This window comes from Ixodes scapularis, unplaced genomic scaffold, assembly GCF_016920785.2.
Source record: "Ixodes scapularis isolate PalLabHiFi unplaced genomic scaffold, ASM1692078v2 PGA_scaffold5__190_contigs__length_132052651, whole genome shotgun sequence".
Classification (NCBI taxonomy): domain Eukaryota; kingdom Metazoa; phylum Arthropoda; class Arachnida; order Ixodida; family Ixodidae; genus Ixodes; species Ixodes scapularis.
Window position 1 is genome coordinate 56,613,073 of NW_024609880.1, and position 23,601 is coordinate 56,636,673.

The 23,601-nt window shown below is 45.8% G+C and overlaps 1 protein-coding gene across 1 annotated transcript; it reads left to right on the top strand.

The window, feature by feature from the left end:
• The first annotated feature begins 425 nt into the window (after positions 1-425).
• LOC120850737 (neprilysin-21-like) lies at positions 426-2,681 on the top strand. The gene has a single exon (XM_040223364.1). It carries the CDS (start codon positions 426-428, stop codon positions 2,679-2,681), a length of 2,256 nt encoding a protein of 751 aa, XP_040079298.1.
• Positions 2,682-23,601: the final 20,920 nt, after the last annotated feature.

Genomic DNA, 23,601 nt, shown 5'->3' on the forward strand with positions numbered 1-23,601 from the left:
AGTCAAGTTACACTGACCGCCCACAAAGACCAGACCACCAGCGTTCCAGGCCATCCCCACCCTTGCCGGTTAACCAGAAGAAAACAACCTATGTTCTGCGACCCAGCCTAAGGAATTGGTTTTCGGCAGATTATATAAAGGACTTAACGCAGACGCCGCAAGTAGACAATCCAGAACGAAACAAAGATTTGAAGAAGGCCACATATGGTAGAAAAGCCGGCTTTTCTTGGAGTACCACTGCTGAACCCAGCAGCTCCTGCGACCGTAACATCGAAGGTGTGGAGAGCCAGTTAAACTTGAAGCAGCGTGGATCCCCGGAATTTACTCATGGGCGGAGGAAGGCCAGTTCCAAGGACGTTCCTAGTTCTACCGTCAGTGAGAACAGCCTTATTCAGACGTCGGTTCTCATGGAAGCTCCTACTAGGATGGTTTGCTCTCAGACCAAAAAAGAGCTGATTCTTTATCACGCTGCGTTTGGACTAGTAGTCTTGGCTGCGTTTTCCCTCGTGATCGTCTTCTGCCCGGATGTGCTGAAAACCATATCTCCAGTTCGGCTGCTAGCGATGCCATCATCACAAGAAACCATCTCGTCGTATTATAGTAAACCTCCAACGGCACCAATTCAAGCAGCACCTCAGCACCCAGCCGCAGTTGCAGAACATCCGGTATCCTATTTCGATGTTTGCTGGACGGACTCATGCAAAAGAAATGGCGCATATATAAACGCCCTAGTTTCCCGTGAATTGGATCCTTGTGACGACTTCTTCAAGTTTGTATGCAGTCGCTGGAGGAGTCATTACGACAACATGACATCGAGTTTTGACGACGACATCGTGTATCGCTTCGAGCGAGATGTCCTCCGGCTTTTGGAGTCGCCATTGCCTCCTAGTGTTCGCGACACGGATGTGCTATTGCCTCTGAAGCATGTCGTAAGCACCTGCGTGAGCTCCGTCAATAATTCCGATGTCTATGCTGTCCTGGACCTTCTCTCAGAAGTGGATCTTGAAGGGTTTCCATTCACGCCTCCCGTCCGCAGCAGCATTTCGGCCTGGAAGACAGCGGCAAGGGTGTTCAGCTACACTGGAGCATCTGCCTTGCTTAGTCTTGGTGTTGCCGTCCACCCGTTCAAATCGAACAGGGACGTTACTACCGTAGATATTCCACAGCCTTTGCTAATCAACAAGGAGAAAACGACAGCCGCTTACACCCGCCTTGTGAAAGCGTCCATGAAAGTACTCGGAAAACGCTTTGTTCCTTCTGCGTACACTGCAGAGGTTGTTGCGTTTGCTGAGCAACTCGACAAGGCAGCTGAATCCGGGGAGTTTTTGCACTCGGATGAGCGTCTCCACCGCGTATCCAAGCTGCAAGACCTGCCTGAGGTTAGAACTTATTTGCTAGAGATAGGCGAGGAGAAGCTTTCTGCCAATGAGAATGACGTGCTTTTATTGACACCCAACTTTCTTGAGAGCTTGGTGAATCTGGTTCGCAAGTCGGATATACACGTTGTTTTGAATTTTCTCTGTGTCCACGTTTTTGTTCGAACGTCGGTCTTTTCGTCGCTTAATAACCAGGAACTCGCCTGGGTGGCGACGTCGCAACTTTTTGGCCATTCTGTCCACCAGGTGCCCCGATGGCGCCTTTGTGTTCGGGCTGCTGCCCAGTCCCTACCTAGCCTGTTCCTTCGCGCCAGCAGCCTGACAGTGAAAACCATGGATGACGTTGTTGACTCCGTTTTGAGAAGCGTTCTGAACCAAATGAAGCTGCAGATCCACACAATCTCATTTTTCGATGACAAAACCTGCGCGCTCGCTAAACGAATTCTGGCTGGCACTCATTTCGCCACAGCGGGACCACGCTGGCTGAGTCAGGAGGACAGGCTCTCATCTTATCTTGCTCAGCTACCCAAACACAATCCGAAAGACACGTTTCTGAAATGGCACTCGCATACCCTAAAGGCTGTGCAGAAAGCAGCATTGCGACGAAGATCTCTCGATGTGTGGTCTGGGTCGCCATTTGCAACTGACTGCTGGTACGATCTTCAGCTCAAGACAGTCTACATCCCGGCACTCTTGTCTAGCTACGCCCTGCCACGCGTAGACGATTATGGCACCGTCCAGCTATCACTCATGGGCCATCGCGTGACCCGCTGCCTCTTGCGGATGCTCATCGAAGGGGTCTCGTCCTCCTTCAACCGCGAGATTCTGACCAGGAGTTTCTGGTCTTCTTACGCTAAGACATCTCTCCACCAAGCGCAGGTGTGCCTCCAAGAGCAACTGGATGTTCCAGCGTCTATGTCGCTTTCCTTATTAGAAGATCACACTGCTCTCAAGATAGTCGAGGGCCTCTACGAGAGCATCAGAGTGAGACGAGCTGCAGCTCGGGATGTTCGGTTGCCAGGTGCCGAAGACTTCTCAGCCGTGCACCTTTTCTTTGTTTACTACGGGCTCGGCTTCTGTGTCAAAAACTTGCAGGAGGACGAGGCGGAGATGCAGGCGCGACGCGTCAATGTTCCGTTGCGAGGGTCATCGGCCTTCCAGAGGCTCTTCAACTGCAGGCCCACGTCACCGATGGGTCCGCTAAGAAAGTGCGCGGATTGGATGAGTCCGTCGAAGCAGGAGACTCCCTCGCGTTCGCAAAGGAAGCCAGATCCTGAGGAGCCGAGTAATATTATAGAGCAATAAGAAGCTCGCAATAATGTGCGCTCTTATTTCTGATTTCACAAATAAGCTTAATATGAACAACGACTTTTCGAATTCAGTATAGTCAATCAACTGGAATATTAGTCGTTACAAGCGGCGCAACGGTTTCACTGAATCGAGTGTCATGGCTGTTTAACTGACACGGTGAATAGCCAGTATAAATCAGTGACAATTTCTGTATCTCGTCTTTAGTATAGTTGTATTCTAGTTAGCGTTCCGCAGTTTATCGGTTTTTATTCATTATGTTGTTTTATGTTGTTTTATTTCCGTGTATGCTCGACATATAAAAAAAGAAGAGAAAGTCAAGATTATATGATGGTTCAATATGCCGCAAACTTGCGTTGTTGAATTTGTTTTTATTTGCATTAAAGAGCATCCCAATTATTCGCGACTCATGCGACCTATAGGGGTCGCCACTTTCGGGCAAGTGCGTCGGGGTGACGCTGCCGACTACGGAGGAGTATCTTGCCGCATACCCCATCAGGGCCTCAAAACATCTTTAGTACGAAACAGTAATGTGCTGCGAAGGCGGAGTCTCTGGAGCTACGAGGGTTATGATGTCACCCGAGAACTTTAGAAGGCTGATGCTGCGACCGCTCTGACATTCGGAAACGTCGTCATCTGCGTTCCCGGCGAGGTCTGCGAATACCTTGAACGGCGTCAAATGGCGGTCGGACGTCAGGCATTGGTGTGCCACGGACAGGTAGCGAACGAGCTTGTGGAAGGCGACCTCGGCTAGTCTTCATTTGAGGCGCGAGAGCCCTGAAGCAAGCTGAAATATTACACGCATCTCCGGTACATGGATGGAGACCGCTGGGTTAGGCGTCTGTTCATCTACATACACCTAAAAATGTCAACTCGACATGGAGAAACCGAGTTACTCGTCTTGGCACAAAGTTTCAGATTTTTTCTTTGGTCACCGAACCCTAAACTGTTAAGGAATGTGTGAGTGCAGTGCAGGAGCAAGTGAAGAGTATTGAGAAGGACCGTTGGATGTTCGGGATGCAGCAACATTCTACCATGCATCTTTACGCGACCCTCGAAACCGAGATCGCGCCCCTAACTTTCTGGGGAAACACGCTGGGCAGTCGACTTCTAATGGAGGCCCATGGTGGTGCTTTACGTACCACACCGTGCCGACAGAAGTACGACTGCAACGTGACGGACACGATGTGCAGCGTCTTTAGAGCGTGCGAAGAAACAATCAAACACCTGCTCATCGCGTGCAAGGCACTGCTTCCAGTGCCTATCATCGGATCGCGTATCGAGCAAGCACCCGGTTTTACTGAGGAATACAACCTGAGGAGCTGAGGAACACAACCTCTCGATTCGCCAGCTCTAAGCGGTGACTCGAGATATGGTGGAAGGCTCATCGGTCACACCAGTGGTTAATTGTTTTGTTTTAGTTCTTGGCGCGTCTATACCACAGACTCTGGTTGCAAAGACATTACGCAGCAAATATATATACATACATATATATGGGGGATCGGTGGCCGAGTGGTCTAGCGCACACCAGCTCGGAGCACGTGGAGCGAAAGCTCGCGCTGCAGAACCCAGGGATCCTGGGTTCGAGCCCCACCCCTGCCCGTTTCGATCTGGATAAGCATCGTACCGGCGTGCGGTCGTGTATCACTACTGCGTGATGCACGTTAAAGACCCCAGGCTAGCGGCTGTACTGCACTGGCTAAATTTCTCATCTACAGCTGGGAGACTCGTCGCCCCTGTGAGGCAGACCAAGTTCTAGGCTGTATAAACACACACACAACCCAATTATTATTACATATATATCGTGGTCAGAAAGTAGTGCCGTTCAATGTACCAGCTCCGCTCACAACGCTCGTGTTTCAGCAGGTAAGCATTGGGCTCAGAATGGTTCGTCCCGATTTTTATAGACGCTTTACACACGCGCCAAATTACAGCCGCCATTGCTGACCTTCTCTTGTCTTACCGAGATGCCGAGCAACTGAAACGGTAGTTGATGATCCTCTACAAAGGCCGATGCTTTAGAAAAAGACACATTTGAATCTAATGTGGCAATAACCTGGCCTGCTAGGGTAATGATGAGTGAAATAAACGAAATAAGAGGAAACAAAAACTGAAGGTCAGTTATGGCGGCGTCCATGCACAGCTGCTGCAAAGCGTCTATATATCCACTACGTTCAAAACCTCCGGTGGTGTGTTGGCATAAGCGAGTTTCCAGAGGCTAGCTTACGTCGTTTGCGTAGCTTGGTTGCCATGCTACAGACTTGTACCGTACGCATTACAAGTAATCAGATTACTTGTAATCGATTACTTTTTGGAGTAATTTTTTAATCAGCTGATTACTTTTATTAGGCAGTAATCACAAGAGTAATCTGATTACTTTTTGAAGTAATCAAATTACTTGTAACCGTGACAATTTGTCCACGAGACTCCCCCCCCCCCCCCTCCCCCCCCCCCCCCGGCACGTGCCTTTTTTTATGAAATGACAAAAATAAAATTTTCTTTTCTTTTTCGAACGGAAAAAGAAAGATTTTTGCGGAGCTGTAGGAAACGAGGTCAATCTCTTTCTATGGACAGTTTCTGTGGAATGTCCGTTTTCTTTTTTTTTTTTTTCTAGCTGGGACTGGGAGTGGGAAGCCCCAGAGAAGCCACAGTGCGTGACAAAGGCCATTCAGGGCGAAGTTTGACGAAACAGAATGTAGCTTTGTGAGTCCTTCTTTCAAACTAGCCCCCTCACGCACACGCACACAGAAATAAAAAAAAAATAAAAAATCCTGCTCAGGGTACTATACTCACAGCCCGTAGGAGAACTAGAACCGAAGAATGCCTAAAGCGGATGCAAAATATAACAAAGGCAGTTGAAATATTTCCCCATTTCCCCTACGTGGTCTTTGTGACAAGCAATGTTTGGAGTTGAGAAGTGGTCGGGGCGATCTCTTCCGCTAATGGATACTACACATGATCCATTTCAAATCCTGGAGTTGCTGCTCTTTTGTATAACATGCGAGCTCATCCACATTTGAATAATAAAATAAGCGACGCAAACTTTGAGCGGCAATCCTTGCTCAAGCTTAACAAGATCTAGAACCCCCTCCGCTCCCCCCCCCCCCCTTTCTGCCAAACACACGCACACACTGGCGAACGCCCAAGTCATTAAACGTCTTTAAACGAATTCTATGCTTGTGTCCGCATTGTGAAGGGGCAACGACCACGAAGAGAGAGACAGTTTTTCTTCTTCAATATTTGTGCAAATGTGAAATATAGGTTGGAAGTAGATCATTGTTATGAGCGCTAAAGATGTGTCTCCACACAATAAAGTAATCGGAAAACTAACTATTACTGCTTTGAATAATGTCCAATTACTTTTGCCGTCGAGTAATCAGGTAATCTAATCGAATACTTTTTAGCCAAGAGTAATAGTAGTTGTAATCGATTACTTTTTTTTAGTAACGAGTACAAGACTACATGCTAGCTTGGTCCGAAGCCTACACGAACACCGTCATATTATTACTTCCTGGAAATGTTTATGCTTCCCTGCAGTGTGTGAGCGTACCGTAGCTCGGAGCACGTGCAACGAAAGCTCGCGCTGGAGGACCTATAGGGAGTATTCACTGGCGGCCATATCCGTGTGCGTTGCTGCTGAGCGCGTGCTGACGGCGAGCTTCCGCGGTCCTTTTTGGAGCGTGCATTTAGCACCATCAAGGTTGCCGGTCTTATCAGGCTATTAATGTGAGCTCGTTCTGAGCATGCGCTTTGGCCCTCAAATATGGCGTCCATTGAATACCTCCTATAGTCGTTGACAGGTTAGCAGTTCAGGAGAACGTCCCCCCACCCCTTTCCCCAATCACCAGAGTGAACCCGGGAGAAGGAGCGACATCCTCGCCAGTGTTCACTTTGCTAATCTGGAAAAAGGCGGGAGGATCTTCCCCTGAACTCTTATGGCTTATTCGTGTGATCCTTTCCCGGCAAAATATTTTGCCGTATCTTCGGCAAGCGCGTTCGCATGGTAAAAGACTGGCGGGTGCTCGCCGTACGGGTGGAGCTTTCCAGGGGTGTGCCGGCGACTTGCCAGCACACTTTTTCCCCGAGCTCCAGAAAGGTCCGGCAGCTTGTCTGCCACACTGTATATATCCGGTATCGTCATATACCAGTTGGGAAAGGGAATCAAACGAAACAATGCTCGCCGATAGCGGATCCGAGTCGCAAACAAAGCCATCGAGGCAAAGACCCTTTCGTGCTTCGATAAGAAGGTATAGCAAAAACAACGAAGATAAAGGTAATTCCTGTTTTAAAGGCGGTAAAACTGTTTGGAAGAATTCGTCCAGCTTGCGCAAGTTAAGTTTTCTTTGGAACACACCGTGTTATTACACTGCGGCAAAAAAAAAAATAATAATAATGCAGCTCAATAAAAAAAAACAGATAATAAAAAGAAAATATAATAGGAAAGGCAACGCCGGTAAGCCTTCTTGAGAGCCTTGTAAAGTGCTAGCAGATCTCCGGAAATTCAAACAAATTAAATTGATATTTGACGCATGTGCACGACACCGATTTATTAATCTGCCCTCGCATTATTATTATTTTTTTAAATTTAAGATCCTGTTAGATGTGCAAATAAATGCTAATATCTCGAGGACTATCGCGAAACCACTAGCGTTTACACACGTCACAAGTTTGTTGTGTGTGTTTACACAGTTGGGTAAACACACACCCTTCTGTGTTTACGCAGTTGTGTGCATGTTGTGTGAAGCCAGTTGTGTTTACGCACGTCCGAATTTATGTTGTGTGTATTTACACGGTGCGAATTGATGTTGTTGACGCACACGTCGTGCCCATTGTATCATAGAATAATCGAGGAAGAAGTTAACAGAGCTCATGCGGCACCCAGGCATACAAAAACGCAATTTGCCAACGCTTTGCGTTCTGAGGGCCAGGTGGTGCACCGCTGGCTAGTTTTTAAATTGCCGGTGCCGCCGGCAGGGGCTCGCCGGTGATTCACCTTTCTTTCAAAAGTCCGTGCCATCGCCTGTCCGCCATTGCTTGATCGCGTACTGTGAGCACATATATTGGACACGAGGGCTACGCGACCGTTCGGCGAAAACAAGGCTCGGCTTGTGTTGAAAACCACCACCGTGTCGGCGTTCGGCCAGGACGCATATTCAGTCACACGCTACGTGTCCACGCTCCACGGATGGATGGTTGGATGGATGGATGTTAACGGCTGCGCCCTTAATATCGGTCGCCAATTTGCGCCACCTAGCCTTGTTTCCAAGCAATGGCGACCGCCAATGTTGCTCGATGCACTTTTGAAACGAGCCTTTTGACCACCCGAATACACCCGTCATCCGACTATACGCCTTTTCTACAAGGGCGCCACCATCTTGAAGCTGTCACTTCCAGGGCGGGCGAAAACATTGTTTTCCCGTCGCCACACCGATAGAAGACATTTGGGACGTAATTGCGTAACCGACACTCATCCTCGTTTTGCGTCACCTTTATTTCTTTAACTCTTTGCAGGTTCAGATGTTTTATTCCTTTTTTTGTCATCCATCCGGATACGCCTGCAGGGTGGCTAGAAACGAGAGTGAACGAAAAGAGGCGTAAATGGACACTGAAGCCCCTTGATGTGTTTGTGTTTGTCTTGCAAGTCAAACGCGCCAAGACGCGTGGCCCGTACTTCGTGCAGCCCTCAGAGAGAAAGAAATTTTTTTTTCTTTACTTATACGCCAAGGTCCGGCGCTCAGTTGTGCAGCCTAGAGCCACTAAATGAGTTGCGCACTAAATAAGCGTAGCTTATTTAGTGGCACTAGTGCAGCCCTGAGAAGCAAACGGCGCGCGGCACTAATATGAAGCGGCTTTTGGAAGAAAATGACGGTGCAGCACTCGGATCGTTCGTGTTTCGCGCGTTCGCGCAACAATGGTCGTCGGTACTTGTTTAAAGACGCAAATTTTGTCAGAGGGCTTTAAAGGATACCTGGTTTAATCCCCACCCCTGTTCGTTTTGATCTGGAGGAGCGTCGTCCTGCCATGCTGCCGTGTATGACAGCTGCATGATGCATGTTCAAGACCAGAGTCTGGCGGCCTTACTGCCGTGGATAAATTTTTCAACCACAGCGGAGACATCAAACGCCCCCTGAGGCTGACGAACTTCTTGCTATCTAAGCCTTCCACACAACAAATAACTTACTTCACACACAGGCATGAAATCCAACTGCATCATTTAGTGTTTACTGTTGCAACTGCGCTATTTAAACTTCAAAGCTTCGCGGCATATGTAAAGAGTTCACAGCCCGAGGTCAAAAATACACGAAAAAAGTTGCGACACACGGAGAGTTGGGTAAACAACACCCGGCTGAAAGTTCGCAGGCGTGTGCGTGCGCCCTGCTGAAAGCTTTCAGCAGGATTTGGAATGTAGGGGGAGTTCGTCGTTCGCCGAAGGCCTGTTTCGGGGATTAAGGTTTGAGTTTGCGTCGGTCATTGATTCTTGCAGGGTCGGCGTGGCAGGCGGTGTGTGGTAATACGCTTTTTTACAACCCTGTTGCTTATCGTCTTCCCATATCCCTGTAAATGCAAGAAGGCACAGGAAAAAGAATCAATAAAACTGAGCCTTAGAGAGTACATATATATATATATATGTGTTGAATAAATACACCACGAAATAATAAGCACGGTTGAGTTCAAAGAACCTTTGATGTATGATGGAAAAAATATTTACTCTGAAAGGAACCTAAAAAAAAAACTGCATAAAGCAGGTTTTTTTTAGAGCACCCTGCAGAATGGTTATATCTTTGTTTGTCGTACATTGTTCATCAACATTCGTTACTGTTCTGATTCAATCAATCTCTGAGTGATATATTTTTGCAGGTTAAAGATTTTTTTTTTATTTTTTTATTTCAAAACTTACCGGGGACAGTGGCCATTAAAAATGGAAGCGGGCGAAGGAATTGACACGGCAAAAATACAAACAGAATGCATTTGTGTTATAAATATTCATACCAATATATTATTTTAAAAAATCGAGTGGAAGTTTTTTTGTTTTTTTTTTACTAAATTAGTGGACGGTAAATTAATTAGGTGTGCTGGAATAAAAGGAAAATCTAGGAATAAAATATTAGATGGAAGCGGACATTTCACAATAATGCATGTCAACTAGTTTATAGAAAAGACCAAGCAATACATTTATCAACACGAGAAAAAAAGAGGCTTGGAGAAACTAGTTCTTAGCGTCGTGACACTAGCGCCGCGGTAACAGTCAGAGTATGCTCTGAAAACTATTAGCGAAATGGCCTTAAAGTGCTCATGAAACGATATCGGGTTAGAATGTTCATGTCTTTACATGTTAAACTGCACCTTTTTTTTCCCTTCTATATCTTCTACATTGTTTAGCCTTACGATGGTCTCGCAGAACAGGTCCGGTCTTGGTTTTCGCTCAGTCACCATCAGAACAGTTGGCAGGTTCTCCGAGTAAACATCGATAAATCGCTCCTTTGCCTTGACGCCAGTAACACGAAAAAAACTCTGGAAAGATCTATGATAAAAATTATTTGCATATCTTCAGTTTACTTGAAAATATTTGTAAACTGCTCTTTCGAATACAGAAAACGCGAAACAAATCACGATTTCATAGTTGTAACAAAATCATACTTTATGTCAGTGGGACAAAAAAGGAGACCCATCATGGTGCCAGGCAGGACTAACAGCGCGCGTTTATGCCAGGAGTGGAGCTGTAACCGTAAAGCACATCCGCGCGTTGGTGCACATTTCTTCAAACCGCGTCGCCGTTAGCCCATGGGAGCTCCCGCAGGAAGATCTCATTCGATAGCGGTGTGAAAGCGCCATAATGGAGGTGGTGGTGGTCTTATCAGGGAACCTACCGCTCCAAAAAGCATGAACAGCATCGTTACAGACACATGTAGAATTTTAAGGGTAGTAAGCAACATATTACCTGGTACGTAAGCTGCAGGGCTCGATAGTCGTCAACAGTATTAGGGATTGTGGGGCGCGCTGATGCACTTTCTTTGCCCAAAAAGTCCTCTCCATGGCATCTTTCGCCATCACCATATCCGTACCCGTTTTCTTCCTTTCTCTGCTCATTGTGTCCATGTGGCCGGTTATGAAATGCCAATCATCAGTCGTCGGCGAGGATGCCTGCACACTGCAGCTTGCAAAAAAATAAAAGAAGGACGACAGGACAGACACAGAAGTTTCAACTGCCACCAGCTCACTTCCGCCCTAACCTTCTGCTCATAAACCAACCATGTTCAATATGTCTGCCCTCCACCTGTAGTCGAATAGTTTTTCTACATAAGAAGCATTTCTCTGAAAACATTCAAGAGACAGAGTGCTTAGAAGGCCTGAAATCAATAGTTTAAGGAGCTGAATAATCTGATACCACTCACTGTTAGTTCAACACCTCCAAGTTCGCAAGGCCTTAGTGGTGCTGGATTCTGCCACCTCTCATAGGTCAGCACAAGGCAGACTGAAAACACGGGTTCCAGCATTTCAGCTGCAACCCATGCTCTCACCAACTGAACACGACATCTAGGCCGATTCTAACTAGCACTGTCCACTTTGTACCCCGCACTGAAATATGATAGTTGACACAGAAAATCCAGCACTAAGGCATTGGTCTTAGGAGGTGCTAGGCCAACTCAAACAGAAGGTGTCCATTAAGTATAGCTATAGAAACATTTTGTGTCGTGATGTCAGCTATTTATGGCATGTGCAAAATGTACTGTTCTGTGACTTGTTTTTATTTTTGTTTCTGGCTACTTATGTTCCAAAACACTGATGCTATGTGGTTTAACCTTATGCTTGATGTCAGATACTGTCATAAAGCATGGTGTCTGTAATAACTAAAATTTAGTAATGCAAACTTCAACGACAGTCAAGACGAGGAATTTGCACCTCAAGATAAAAATTATGACAAATCCTTGCTACCTAAAAGAAGATCAAAAACAGCAACCCTGGTATGGACTTTCTGCACACAAATATTTCAACTAGACCAAGATATCTAAATTGTAGTAAAATCTTTAAAGTTATACAGCACCTCTTTTGCAAAAGTATATGCTAGGCAGCGGTGTCCTGACAAGCTGCATTCCTCAGTCGTGCGATGTTTTTTTCCTATCATATGTCAACAGAAGTTGTTAACATATGTGCCTGACTTGTATCGTATAAAACTTTTACTCGAGTAAATCTTGGTTTTAATCATTCACAAAACTTCACTTTTAATTATTTCAATACATGAATAATTTTTTTATTCAACTTTTTGGAGAAACGTTTTGGCAACACCCCTATTTAATAACAACGTAAAAATATTAAACCAAAATAACTATTCGTTTGAACTTCACATCTACTATTGCAAAACACTAGTAAATGTACTTGCGCATACTGCTGGCTGCCGGTTACAATGGCTGATGTAGGGTAACGTTCTGAAGTTGAGCTAGTCGGTATACATTAATGCAAATAAAAGGTCAGCTAGAACGTGTGAGACAAAAACGAATAGAGGGAGCACATACACACCGCTGCCAGCTTCTCTCTGTGTTTCTGTTCCTAACGTTCTGATCATCGGTTGCCATTATCGGATGAAGAAAGCGCCAACTGTCTTAACGACTATTTCACCTCAGTCTTCACCACAGATGACCACAGTAACATGCCTCATCTTAACAACGCATATCACACTCCCATGGCTGCCATTGAAATAACGTATGCAGGTATCATAAGCTCTATAGAAAGGTTACAGTTGTCGTCGAGTTCTGGGGACGACAAAATTAATTCCAAATTACTGAAAAACACTAAATTACACTCAGCTCGTTTTTTGTTAATAATCTTCCAACAATCTTTGTCTTCCGGCGAGCTTCCTACAGATTGGAAAATTGGCAGAGTGGTCCCCATACACAAATCGGGGGATCGAACTTCACCATCAAATTATCGTCCTATTTCTCTAACCAGTGTCCCCTGCAAGCTACTTGAGCACATAATATATTCAAATGTCATGAAGCATTTCGAAAATAACCTCATCCTCTTTCCAAACCAACACGGGTTCAGACAATCATATTCTTGCGAAACGCAACTTGTACAACTTGTTCATGAAATACACAGTAACATCGATAATAACATACAGACAGACGCCATATTCGTTGATTTTTCTAAAGGATTCGATAAGGTATCCCACAGTTTACTCATGCTCAAGATAAACCAACTTCACATTCATCCACTCGTAACATCATGGATAGGACAATTTTTAACCAATCGTACTCAGCATACTGTTATTAACAACCAGTCGTCAGCTTATTCTCCTGTGTCATCCGGAGTCCCCCAGGGGAGTGTTCTCGGACCTCTGCTTTTTTTAACATTTGTAAATGACCTACCAGATCGCATAACATCCTGTATTCGACTTTTTGCTGATGACTGCGTAATTTACCGATCTGTATCTAACCTGAACGATAACATAACCCTACAAGCTGACCTTAACCTAATAGCCGACTGGTGTAAACAGTGGAAAATGACAATTAACTTTTCTAAAACAAATCTCGTTTCCTTCACGCGTGCTCATAGTCCTCTCTCTTTCACTTACACCATGTGCAGCCAGGTAATTACCAAGTGTCCATCTTACAAATATCTGGGTGTTCACTTATCTGACGATCTCTCATGGAACACGCATATAACACACGTCCTGTCTAATGCTAACCGCTCTCTTGGGTATCTTCGACGGAATCTGAAACTAGCACCATCATCAGTTAAACAACTAGCCTACACTACACTCGTAAGATCGCAACTTGAATACGCATCACCCATCTGGTCCCCTTGGCAACATTCATTGATAACAAAGATAGTGGCACTTCAAAATCGCGCAATCAGATTCATTTTTTCAGATTACTCACGAGACACCAGCATCACTTCTTTACGAATGAAAGCTAACCTTGATCTCCTCTCAACCAGAAGGAAATTATCACGCCTTTCTCTTTTTCACAAGATTTACTATCATAACCATGACATCAGAACTTCACTATTATCCCCAGCCACTCGTATATTTCCTCGCATTGATAACGTCTGTAAAGTTTGTCCAATTTTCGCATCGTCAGTTTCGTTTCTTTACTCCACCTTGCCATTCACAATAACGGACTGGAATAGCCTGCCTAACAGTATCGTGACCCAGACAGATTATAATACTTTCATATCCCAACTGACCATCCATCTGCATTTACACTAATAGTAAAGTCAACTCGTGTTTATAGAAATGTTTTATTTGGGTATTTTTCTGTTTCATCAGCTGTTTTTCCCTAAAAATGTTTTAAGTGTTTTTTTTTCTTCTGTTTTTGCTGCTTTATATAACAATGTTTTCCAGCATGTAACCCACTTTTTTGTTTGTTCCTTTATATGTTTCTTCAGCAGTTACACCCACCTTGTGTAATGCCAGCAATGGCCTTCAAGGTTTTAATAAATGATGATGATGATGATGATGATTCCTTTGCGGGGTAGGAACTTCAACTGCCCCCTCAGTCCCCCTCGAGTGTTTCCCTTTGGTGATGAAAAGTATGTGAAATTACCGGTGGCGTATTCAGGAACTTTTTTGGGAGGTGCTGAGGTGGCTGCGATGTCCATGATTTGGAATGCTGAGGAGGGGGGGGGGGGGGTTAAAGTTCATGCATACAAAGTCGGCTGAATATCGGGGGGGGGGGGGGCTGAAGTTCTATAAGCTTCCCCTTGGTGACGCCACCACCCACTGGACATTACACACATATTTTGTGTTTAGGAGGAACGCGTTACCTGCTTTTTAGACTCAAAGGTGAATACAGTAACGAAATATACAATTGCGAAGAGTTTTTGCTGGCAAATCCTTTTTAGGGACGTAAAATTTGGCTTGCGTCATCCTCCATATGGAGATTTTTTACGTCAGGAGCTACTTGTTCCACGCTGTCGATGTGGGCCGTGCTTGTCTTCAGAGCAGACGCCGATGCTCTTGACTACATATAGCAAAATCAACAAAACAAGTCCATCTTGTTCAACGTTGCACATTAACAAGGTCAGCCTTAGAAACAATGAAAAAAAAAAGAACTTATATTTAAGCTTAACCTAGCTATACTATATATCCAGGATTTTTCACATTCATGTGCCATCTGACGGGGAAAGTTTGGCAGACTATCTTGACCAAACATCAAATCGGACTGTGCATTCTACATCGAGAAAAATGCATATTAAATGCCTCACAGTTCTTTCATATCACACTACGAAATATGAAGCGTATTGACCCTATTTTAGTAGTGGCAGCAAATATTAACGAGCCAGGAATTATTTTGTATTATTATGTTTAATGATAGAATATTCATACGATGCCTCTGGAAAATATTTTGAGGTCTTTCCGTAAGTGCATTGAGAGGGAACTGTGCAGTTGCGATTGAGACCATGACAAACATGGCAAAAAAGGTACGCCATGTGCAGTGCCCTTCCCCTTCACTACGCAGTAAACAGTGGGGGTGGCCGATGGACGTCTCAAAGTTATGTCTAATCGCTTTTCATATCATGGATAATGAGGTCGAAAAAGCAAGACAGTATAGCCACGTTATACTGAGCAACACAAAACTTCATGTCCCGCCCTAGATCCAAGGTTTTAGTTAGGCAGCTTCACTGTTAAAAGGTAACGACTCTTTCTCTATGTAGAAATGAACACTGGTTAATATTTAACGAACAGACATATCGGATTTAAAAGGTAAAATGATCACAAACTTTAAACATCGTAGCGGGAAAAGAACTTTACCACCAATCAAAAGGCTCAAAGCCCAAAGCAACCACAACCATCAAATAAAAAACAGCATACAAAAGACAAAAAAAAATTTAAGCTAAGTTTACAAGAGCAGCTATGGACAATACAAAACACACTCGAAGCCACGAGCACAAGAGAAGTTATAGACAGGGCGAAACCAAACTCCAAAAGGATGATCTCAAAAGCAGACAAGTATCACACGACATAACCCATCCGAGGACGGGCTCTATAAACAAGTGTATCGTTACAGCGTTCAAGTTCTTTCCAATTTGGTGACTCCCGACCATGGCTGAAACTGTGAACCGTGCCGCGGAGCGGACCAGCATCGGGCGAGAGGCTCGGAAACCAACGGAAAAAGTAAAAGCATAAAGTAAAGCTTAATGAAACGCGTTCGAGCACGACTTCGCGGCACTGTTATATTTTGGGGAAACATGCTCCTGGAACGTTTCGTCGAATTTTTCTTCTTTGCGCAGAGGATTGCACTATTGGCTTCATTTCGTTCGCTGGAAGCGTACCTGAACTACAGCGGACTTACCCCGGCGACTCTGAGAGGCCAGAAATAAATTTCCGAGCGCTTATCCGCTTCCGAACAGTCCGCACTGGGCGCTAAAACCCCTCGCTCCGCTCGAGAAAACTTTAATATTGACTCAAAATATGTTTATTTATTCATAGCGGATACGACCATCCCTTTGGCCTAAAAGCGTCAGGGTGAAACTTTATAAATTGTAAAAAAGAAATGCATAAATATTGCCAAATGTTTGCCAGAAAAAAAGAAGTAAAGCAAACATTATTTTAATTTTTTTTTTTTTGGATTGAACCTTTGTCCGCTGCGTCTGAAGCGGACACCTTTCCACTGAACTACTCTACAGCTTTATATAGTCGTTTTGACAATTTGTGTTATACGAGACCCAATAGGGGATAGCTACCGCCAATTTTTCCCCCGGGTTGTTGTGCCAGCTGGCAGCAGAATATCCACTACAAACATTATAATCTCGAGGTGCAAACTCGTACCAGGCCTCATAAGAACCGCCAAGGTTTCGGCAAGCTCACATATCGCCTCGGTCGGCGGCACCTCGCGACACCGACGACCGAGGCGATATGCGCGGAAAGACGCTTTCGATAAAACATCGCAAGGTTTTTTGATGAAGCGAACACGAGAACTTTTCAATGAAACTAACTGTCTGTTTCGTCGCTGCGTCGACGAAACAGACAGCCGATATAACACCGTTTGCTTGATGAACTGACTGCCACCGGGCATAGTTTTGAAGTGCTAGGCCTCGTTTGCTTTCGTTGGCGTTAACACGAACGAGTAAGCGCCCGACCGCGTCGGACAGCGAGCGCTTATCGTACAAGGCAATCCTGCCGCTTTATGAAGCATCTCGTGAAGTACCTAGAACGTTCCTGGTGCTCTCCAAGTAGCCAAAACAATCAAAACTGACCGTTTAATCGGTCGCAGCTCTGACTTCTCTTTGACGAGGCCGCCACCGCCACAGGCATAGAGTTATTACAATAAACGCTATAGAGGCTCAGCTGGCGCTAGTGTGCTGTTGCATATTGAAGCAGACAGCAAGCAGTCAGAAATTGACTTCCGGTAATACATTTCTATGGGAAAAAGCGAGTGCATTTTCTCTCTGCGCTCGATTATAAGAGCAAATATCACGAATAATTTGTACGTACTAGGCACATTGGAACATTTCTCAGTCGCGCAGACGAAATTATTGGTCAGTTACAGCATTTTTATTTGAAATTCATGGCATGAAAAATGGTCTTAAAACCGCTTCGTACGTGTATTTATATGCACTATCGGACACTGTTAGCGCGAACACGGCGTCGACGCTTTCCAGCATGGGGATATACGTGCCAAACGATCGAAGGACATATACGGCAAGAACTACGCAGTAACACTGGATAAGTAACTCCTTGTGCACGCAGACGATCAAAGTAAATTGAAAGTCACGTAATATAATCCGATTTGCAATAAATAAGTGCTGCTTTATTCTTTCTGCTCATGAATATATGTGCGCGAAGATGCTTGTTCTGTGTTCAAATCATCACCCGCACGCTCCAAATCTTTGCAAACAGAGGGAAGCCAGAGGACAGGTGCGCGATAAAAACTCCCCAACATAGGAAATAATAAGAAACACACACCTTTCGTAGCCCGTGTACTTCATTCTTTACGTTTCGAACGTTTTTTTTAACCACTCGTAAAGATGCACAACGGGGTCATTTTCCTATAGGGAGAGGACAGGCATATTAGCAATATTTAAGCACCAACGGAATGCTGGCGAACTTTGAACACACTCTAGATTACTTTTGATTGTTATTTTGCTGAGAATCGTCGCTCGTTTCTACATACCTGCCATAGAACAGAGGTTTGGGCCTGAAATATAGCGAAATTTAGCATCGTTCAGTAGAAAAGTAAAATGCTGTAACTAAAGCAATTACACTTTCACAATATCAATAAGGGTACATACTACCCGGTACAACCGAAATAACAAAAGTTATTCATGTTATTTTCCGGCGACGAGACAAAATTCACGCGCGTTTTTCCATTGGAATAAACAGAAAAACTGGAAAAGTAGACTGCATGCTGTCTGCTTCAATTTGCAACCGGAAGACCCGTAGACACTAGCGCCAGCTGAGCCTCTAGCGTTTATTGTAACAACTCTATGGCCACAGGTCACCGCTTCGGAGGCGCGAAGTGGTCGTTTGAGAGTACAGGTGGCCTCGGCGCCTCCGCGTTGCTCGGAATCTGTTTTCATATTTTTCGCGGACGGAGTCATTCACTAAGTATGCGTGGTTAGTCACAATATACCGATCTCACCAGCCAGTTTGACTACGCCACCGCTGCCGCAATGCATCGAGGGAACTTTAGTCTTTCTGCGCGTGCGGCAACCTCGCTGGAACTCTGTGCGTGCAGGGCACGAACAGTCTCGTGCACTGCCGAATGCCTCCTGTGGACTTAAGTTATGTCTGCCTCGCGCAAGCGCCAAACGCTTGATGAGATCGGTCTATTTCTAGATTCCGGGACCAAAATCTTCTTTTCTCAAGGCTTCTTTCGAAAATAGTGACTCGAGTGATGTTTCACCCACTCCATCGAAGGCTTGCAGCAGCCATAGTTGATGAGGGGACTAAGTATTTATTAAGAGAGATCTCTAGTGGGAGCAATGAAATGTCCGAGGGACGAACTGCTCGCGTTAGTATTTCTGAACAGAGGGCTTTAGGCTCGTGGGAAGGAACGATGCTGGTTGGTCCCTTTGCGCACCCTCTTAATGCGAAAGCATTCACAGTCTCTTGCAGCGAGCCGACGTTATCAGCTTTGAAACCACGCGCAAAGCTAGCCAACGGCACCTTTTGCACTTCGGTCCCATTGGCTGGCGCGCGTCGACGAGGCTCCCATCGGCCGCTGCGCGTCGGTTTGTGTGTTGTCATCCTGACCGTGTTATCACACTGTTCTGTTATCACTGATCACCGCGTTCGCTCGCCTCTTATCGGTTGTACGGCGTGGCAATATATACGGCGCATGGAATAAACCAAGGGGTTCGTTCTGCTGGGAACTACGTTGCTGTCTGTTCCTTTCTCTCGCCGCCAGGCACACGACAGTTTGAACGATCGCTCACCCGATGGCGCTGCGTGTCCGCGAGGCAGCGTCTCCACCGTTCCACGCCCACGGTCAGCGCTTTGTACGCCGCAGATGCTTTCTCATTCACAACTCATAAGAAGTGCTTAGGTGTACCTCGAGCCTTTTTTTTTTAAAGAGCGTGCTCATTACAAACACCCTCAAACTTGTTTTTCGCGAGGTATTGACGTCACGAGAGGGAATCATAGGGGGCGCCCACGAAACATCTCGCCGCTAATAGCCGCAAGAGATATTTTGAGGTCACGCGACCGTTTATACTTCGTTTCAACTTGAGTTGAGACGCAGCCGACGCTACGAGCTGATGGCACCCATCAGACAGCGTCAAAAGCGCACATTATGATGTTCGTCGTGTTTCTGAACATGTTCTGTCATTGCTGGATCAATAATAAACGGAAAAGGCTTAGTGACTTGCGCTTTTGACGCTGCTTGGTTGGTCTATTACCTCGTCGAGTCAGTGGCGTCTGGACTTAAAAGTGCCCTGAGGAGGTTGGTGAGATCGCCTAAATATGGTGATAACTTACTCAGCCGACTCAAAGCATCCTTGAATCCTTTACTATAACGATGCGCGGCCGATTTCCTCATTGAAAAAGCCATCAAAGATCGAACACACCGAAATCATCTCCGGCGAAGCTTTGTTTCGGCACCCAGGACGTCATGTGACCAATGAAATTCGACATTTCGTTGAGGTTGCAAACGCTGTTATTACAAATGGTGTATGATTTTGTAGATGATAAAAGCAAAAAAGAGTAATGGAAGTGGAACATATATACTGTAATAATCGTCTCAAAGACGACGCACTATGTTGTTTTTTTCCGTGGGAGTGATGTCTCCGGTCGTCAGCTCATGAGCGCGTGCTCACTGGGTTGAATAGTAGTCCGTGCTGTATGGGGCAGGGAGACACCTCTGGGGGGGGGGGGACTAGAGCACTACACGGGCCGGAATTTCTAGGCCCGGCCCGACACGTCCCGATGGAGACACGGTCCGGGTCCGGCCCGAGCCCGACAGAATATTCAATTCCTACCCCCCCCCCCCCCCCGCCCCCAACCCGACCAGGTAAAGACACTCACTGCCTGCCAGGCCCAAACCCGCACATTTTCTTTTTTAAATATGAACCTGGGCCCGGCCCGAGCCCGAGAGATTATAAAAATAAACCAGAAAACGTTCGGAGGCTTTAACCCAAAAACTATCTAAGCATAAAGCGCGCACTCTCCCAGAGTTGTTATTTTTTTTAACGGAACTTCGCTTGTTTGTTTTCATTGAATTTAAAAGATAAATTAGTAAACTTTTTGTTATCAGCCATTTAGAATTTGCGGCGCACAACTGCCCAGGCATGGCCAGGGCCGGCCTGGGCCGGCACGGCCGGAAAAATGTTTAGTTGAAGCCCGAGCCCACCACGGGCCCGAGAAAATGTGCGATACCTGGCCCGAGCCCGGCCCGTGGGCCGGACCGAGATTTGACTTTCGAACTAGCCCGCTCCAGTTCAGTGCTCTAGGTTGGACAATATGTACCACGTGACAACCATCATCATCGTCATCGTCTTTTTTGCCATCTGTTGGACTAAAACAACACTATTTGACGAAAGTCGGTAGTTTAATCACGTGATTGATATTCGTCTACGTTTTTGTTTTTATTATTGAAAGAATATTTCTGTGAAAGCAGTCCATAGTAAGAACAGCTAATCTCCTGCGCTAGGGACTAAAACATTAATCATGGATTAGTGGTTACATGAATATACGCCTGCATATAAACATCAACGAAAATTTTAACAATGCCTCGTTGCAGCACAAGCTTTAGCTCCGCACTGCTATGTTGCAGTTTGCACTTATGTATGTAATACTTGGTTCACCTTGAAAGGAAACTCCCCTTCTAACATGCCCACCCTCATTAGCTGCTTTGAATTTCTGTGTGTTTTGCCATCGAGAAATGCTGTTCTGCACAGGGTAGCTTAAATGCGCATTAAACGATGATGTTGCTTTATCTACAAGATAAATCCTAGTGAAGAGGACAGCGAACTGTATAAGGAGTTAGCCGTGGCACCGGAGCTCCTTCGTTCTAAACGCGAACTGCGTATGCTAGCAATTGTAAAAATTGGCACCAAGGGTATACAATATACGTCCACGCAACTAGGGAGCCTTCATGTGCGCTTTGCTAGGGTGATGCCACCCTTTGTAATACCACTCGCCGACAAACCAGCAGCCATTTTGTTCCTCGGCGATAATCCGTGGGGCTTATCACCCTCCCGGAAACAAGCACCTTATCTCAGAAGTTCGGAGCAGCGTTGTGGAACCCACGGAGGGAGGATTAGCATTTTCCCCCTCGGAGGGGATTACCGATGGACACAAAGGCCACTTTCCGTCGCATGGGGAAACAATGAGAGAAACAAAATGGCGGTGGAAGAGGGTGTGGGAAAGGGAAACAGGCAGTTGGCATCACTCTATGCGAAGCGCACATGAAGGCACTCTACACGCAACACGACGCCGCAGCAGATCCTTGAGAATAAGATGGATCCTCTCTTCATAATAATCATAATAACAATCTTTATTTAGCTCAGTAGAGGCGCGGTTCTGCAGAAAGGCAATAGCCACGGAAGCCCGCGGCACCGCCAGTACCGCGACTAGTGCTGGTAATTATGGGATGATAAGTACAAGGGGAGGACGACACGGTGACGCGGTCTTCTGAACATCGCAAGCACCGCTGCCCGAGTCTCGAAGGTTCGGCAAAGGTCCAAGCGAGTTAGCCAGCGAGCCGAAGTGAGATGGAAAAACCTTGGCGGTTTGGTCCGTTTGGTGGTGTCATCGCTGACTTCAGTAAAATTGAGGGGGTCGAGGGTAGAGCGACCCTGGTTCAGTGTAGGCAGCGGGCTTCAGGAGAAGGGCCAGGCCTAAAGTTCCTTATCTAGGGGCTTTAGTCAGACCCAGTCTCGTCAAACCCACCGCGCTAGAGTTTTTTTTTTTTTTTTTTCACCAGCGCAGGTTGCTGCAGGTATATCAAACGTATATACCCACTAGGTACAGGGCTACAGGCCGGTACTCACATGTCTCTATTGCCTCTATCCTTCGGCTAATAGCCAACAGCAACAAAATATTAGGATTCAGCTCACGATTTCGTTATCAAAACGAAACGAAATAAAAGAAACAATTCAGTTTTTTTTCTTCTAAATTTAAACCTAACACACTTTACTAAAAAAAAAAAAATCATTGTGTCGCTGATGATTACGTGAATCACGCCATTATAGGGCAACTCCGGTCAACTCCAGCAATTTTAAACTTACATATGATTTCATTTCCCAAAACACTAATAAACAGTCTTACGTCTTCGGATTCGCGAGATGTGGAATATTATTTTTTGTGTAATCTTAGTTTAAACATCAGAAGATACCGAAATCGAAATTTTGGTTGCGACAGACAACATTCGTATCGTGTCGTCAGAGCCAAGTCAACGTCACATCGAACCACGTGGTCCGAAAGGTCACGTGATCCTCTACGCGACGGCGGGCAAACGTGGAGCAAAACACAAGTGTCGTCTGCTCCGCCCTTTCCGCCCATGTAGTTTGTTACAACATCCAAGAACGTCTGCACCACTGCGGCCCATGCTTGCGATTCTTTCCCAAAAAGTAAGTTTTCTCAAAACTTATTTCGGAAGCATTTGTCGAAGCTGAGGAATACTTAGCAACACATGTATGTGCACGAGCGTGTCACAGCCAATTTCCAAAGAAGCAAATGAACTGTAAAAGAGTCAACAGCGTAGCTTATTCGCTTGTCCTCACGATAACGTTGATGCATTCGAGTTTAGTTCCAACAACCATCGCGCAGCCCACGTAGCCCTGCTGTGTGAAGTGACATGCCAAATTATGGTTCCTTCTACACGCCACAATAACCTGTCGCCCAAAGTTTGGCTGTTGCAAAACTTTCGGCTGGAAGGGACCATCCCTATCATGGGGACGCCGCGCGAAGCAAGTCATTATTGGTACATCGTAAGCTCGTAACACGGGGATAACTTTTTTGGCAATGAAGCCGGCTGGGTGCGCCCGTGCGCTCGCGGGTTTTCAGCGCCGATCAAAGCTGTGTACCGCATTCCTATTTTTTTTTTTTAAATGCCACAAAATGTCATGACTATAGCTCAACCTGCGGATCCCCAGTTGGTGGGTTGGAATCTCGACGGAGGTGCCCTCAATTTGACGCGGGTTTATTGCCGCGAAGGCACCATGTAACCGAGATCTCGGTTACGTACGTCACAAGATCCAAGATCCCCAGGTGGTCCAAATTAATCATCGGGCCTCCGCTGGGGCGTGCAAGGTGTCCTTCGTAGGTCTGGCACATGAAACTCCAAATTCCCATTGATTTTTCCGAAGCTAACTGAGTCTTCGCGCTTTATTTCTACAAGCTCGGGACATATATACTGGTACGCTGGGAAACGCGGCGCGTAGTGCGACCGACGCGGTGATTGTTTGACCGTGCATGTGTGTGCTGCTTTAGTAACTTGAATTGTGTACCTTTATGAAGCTGCACGGTGGACTACAC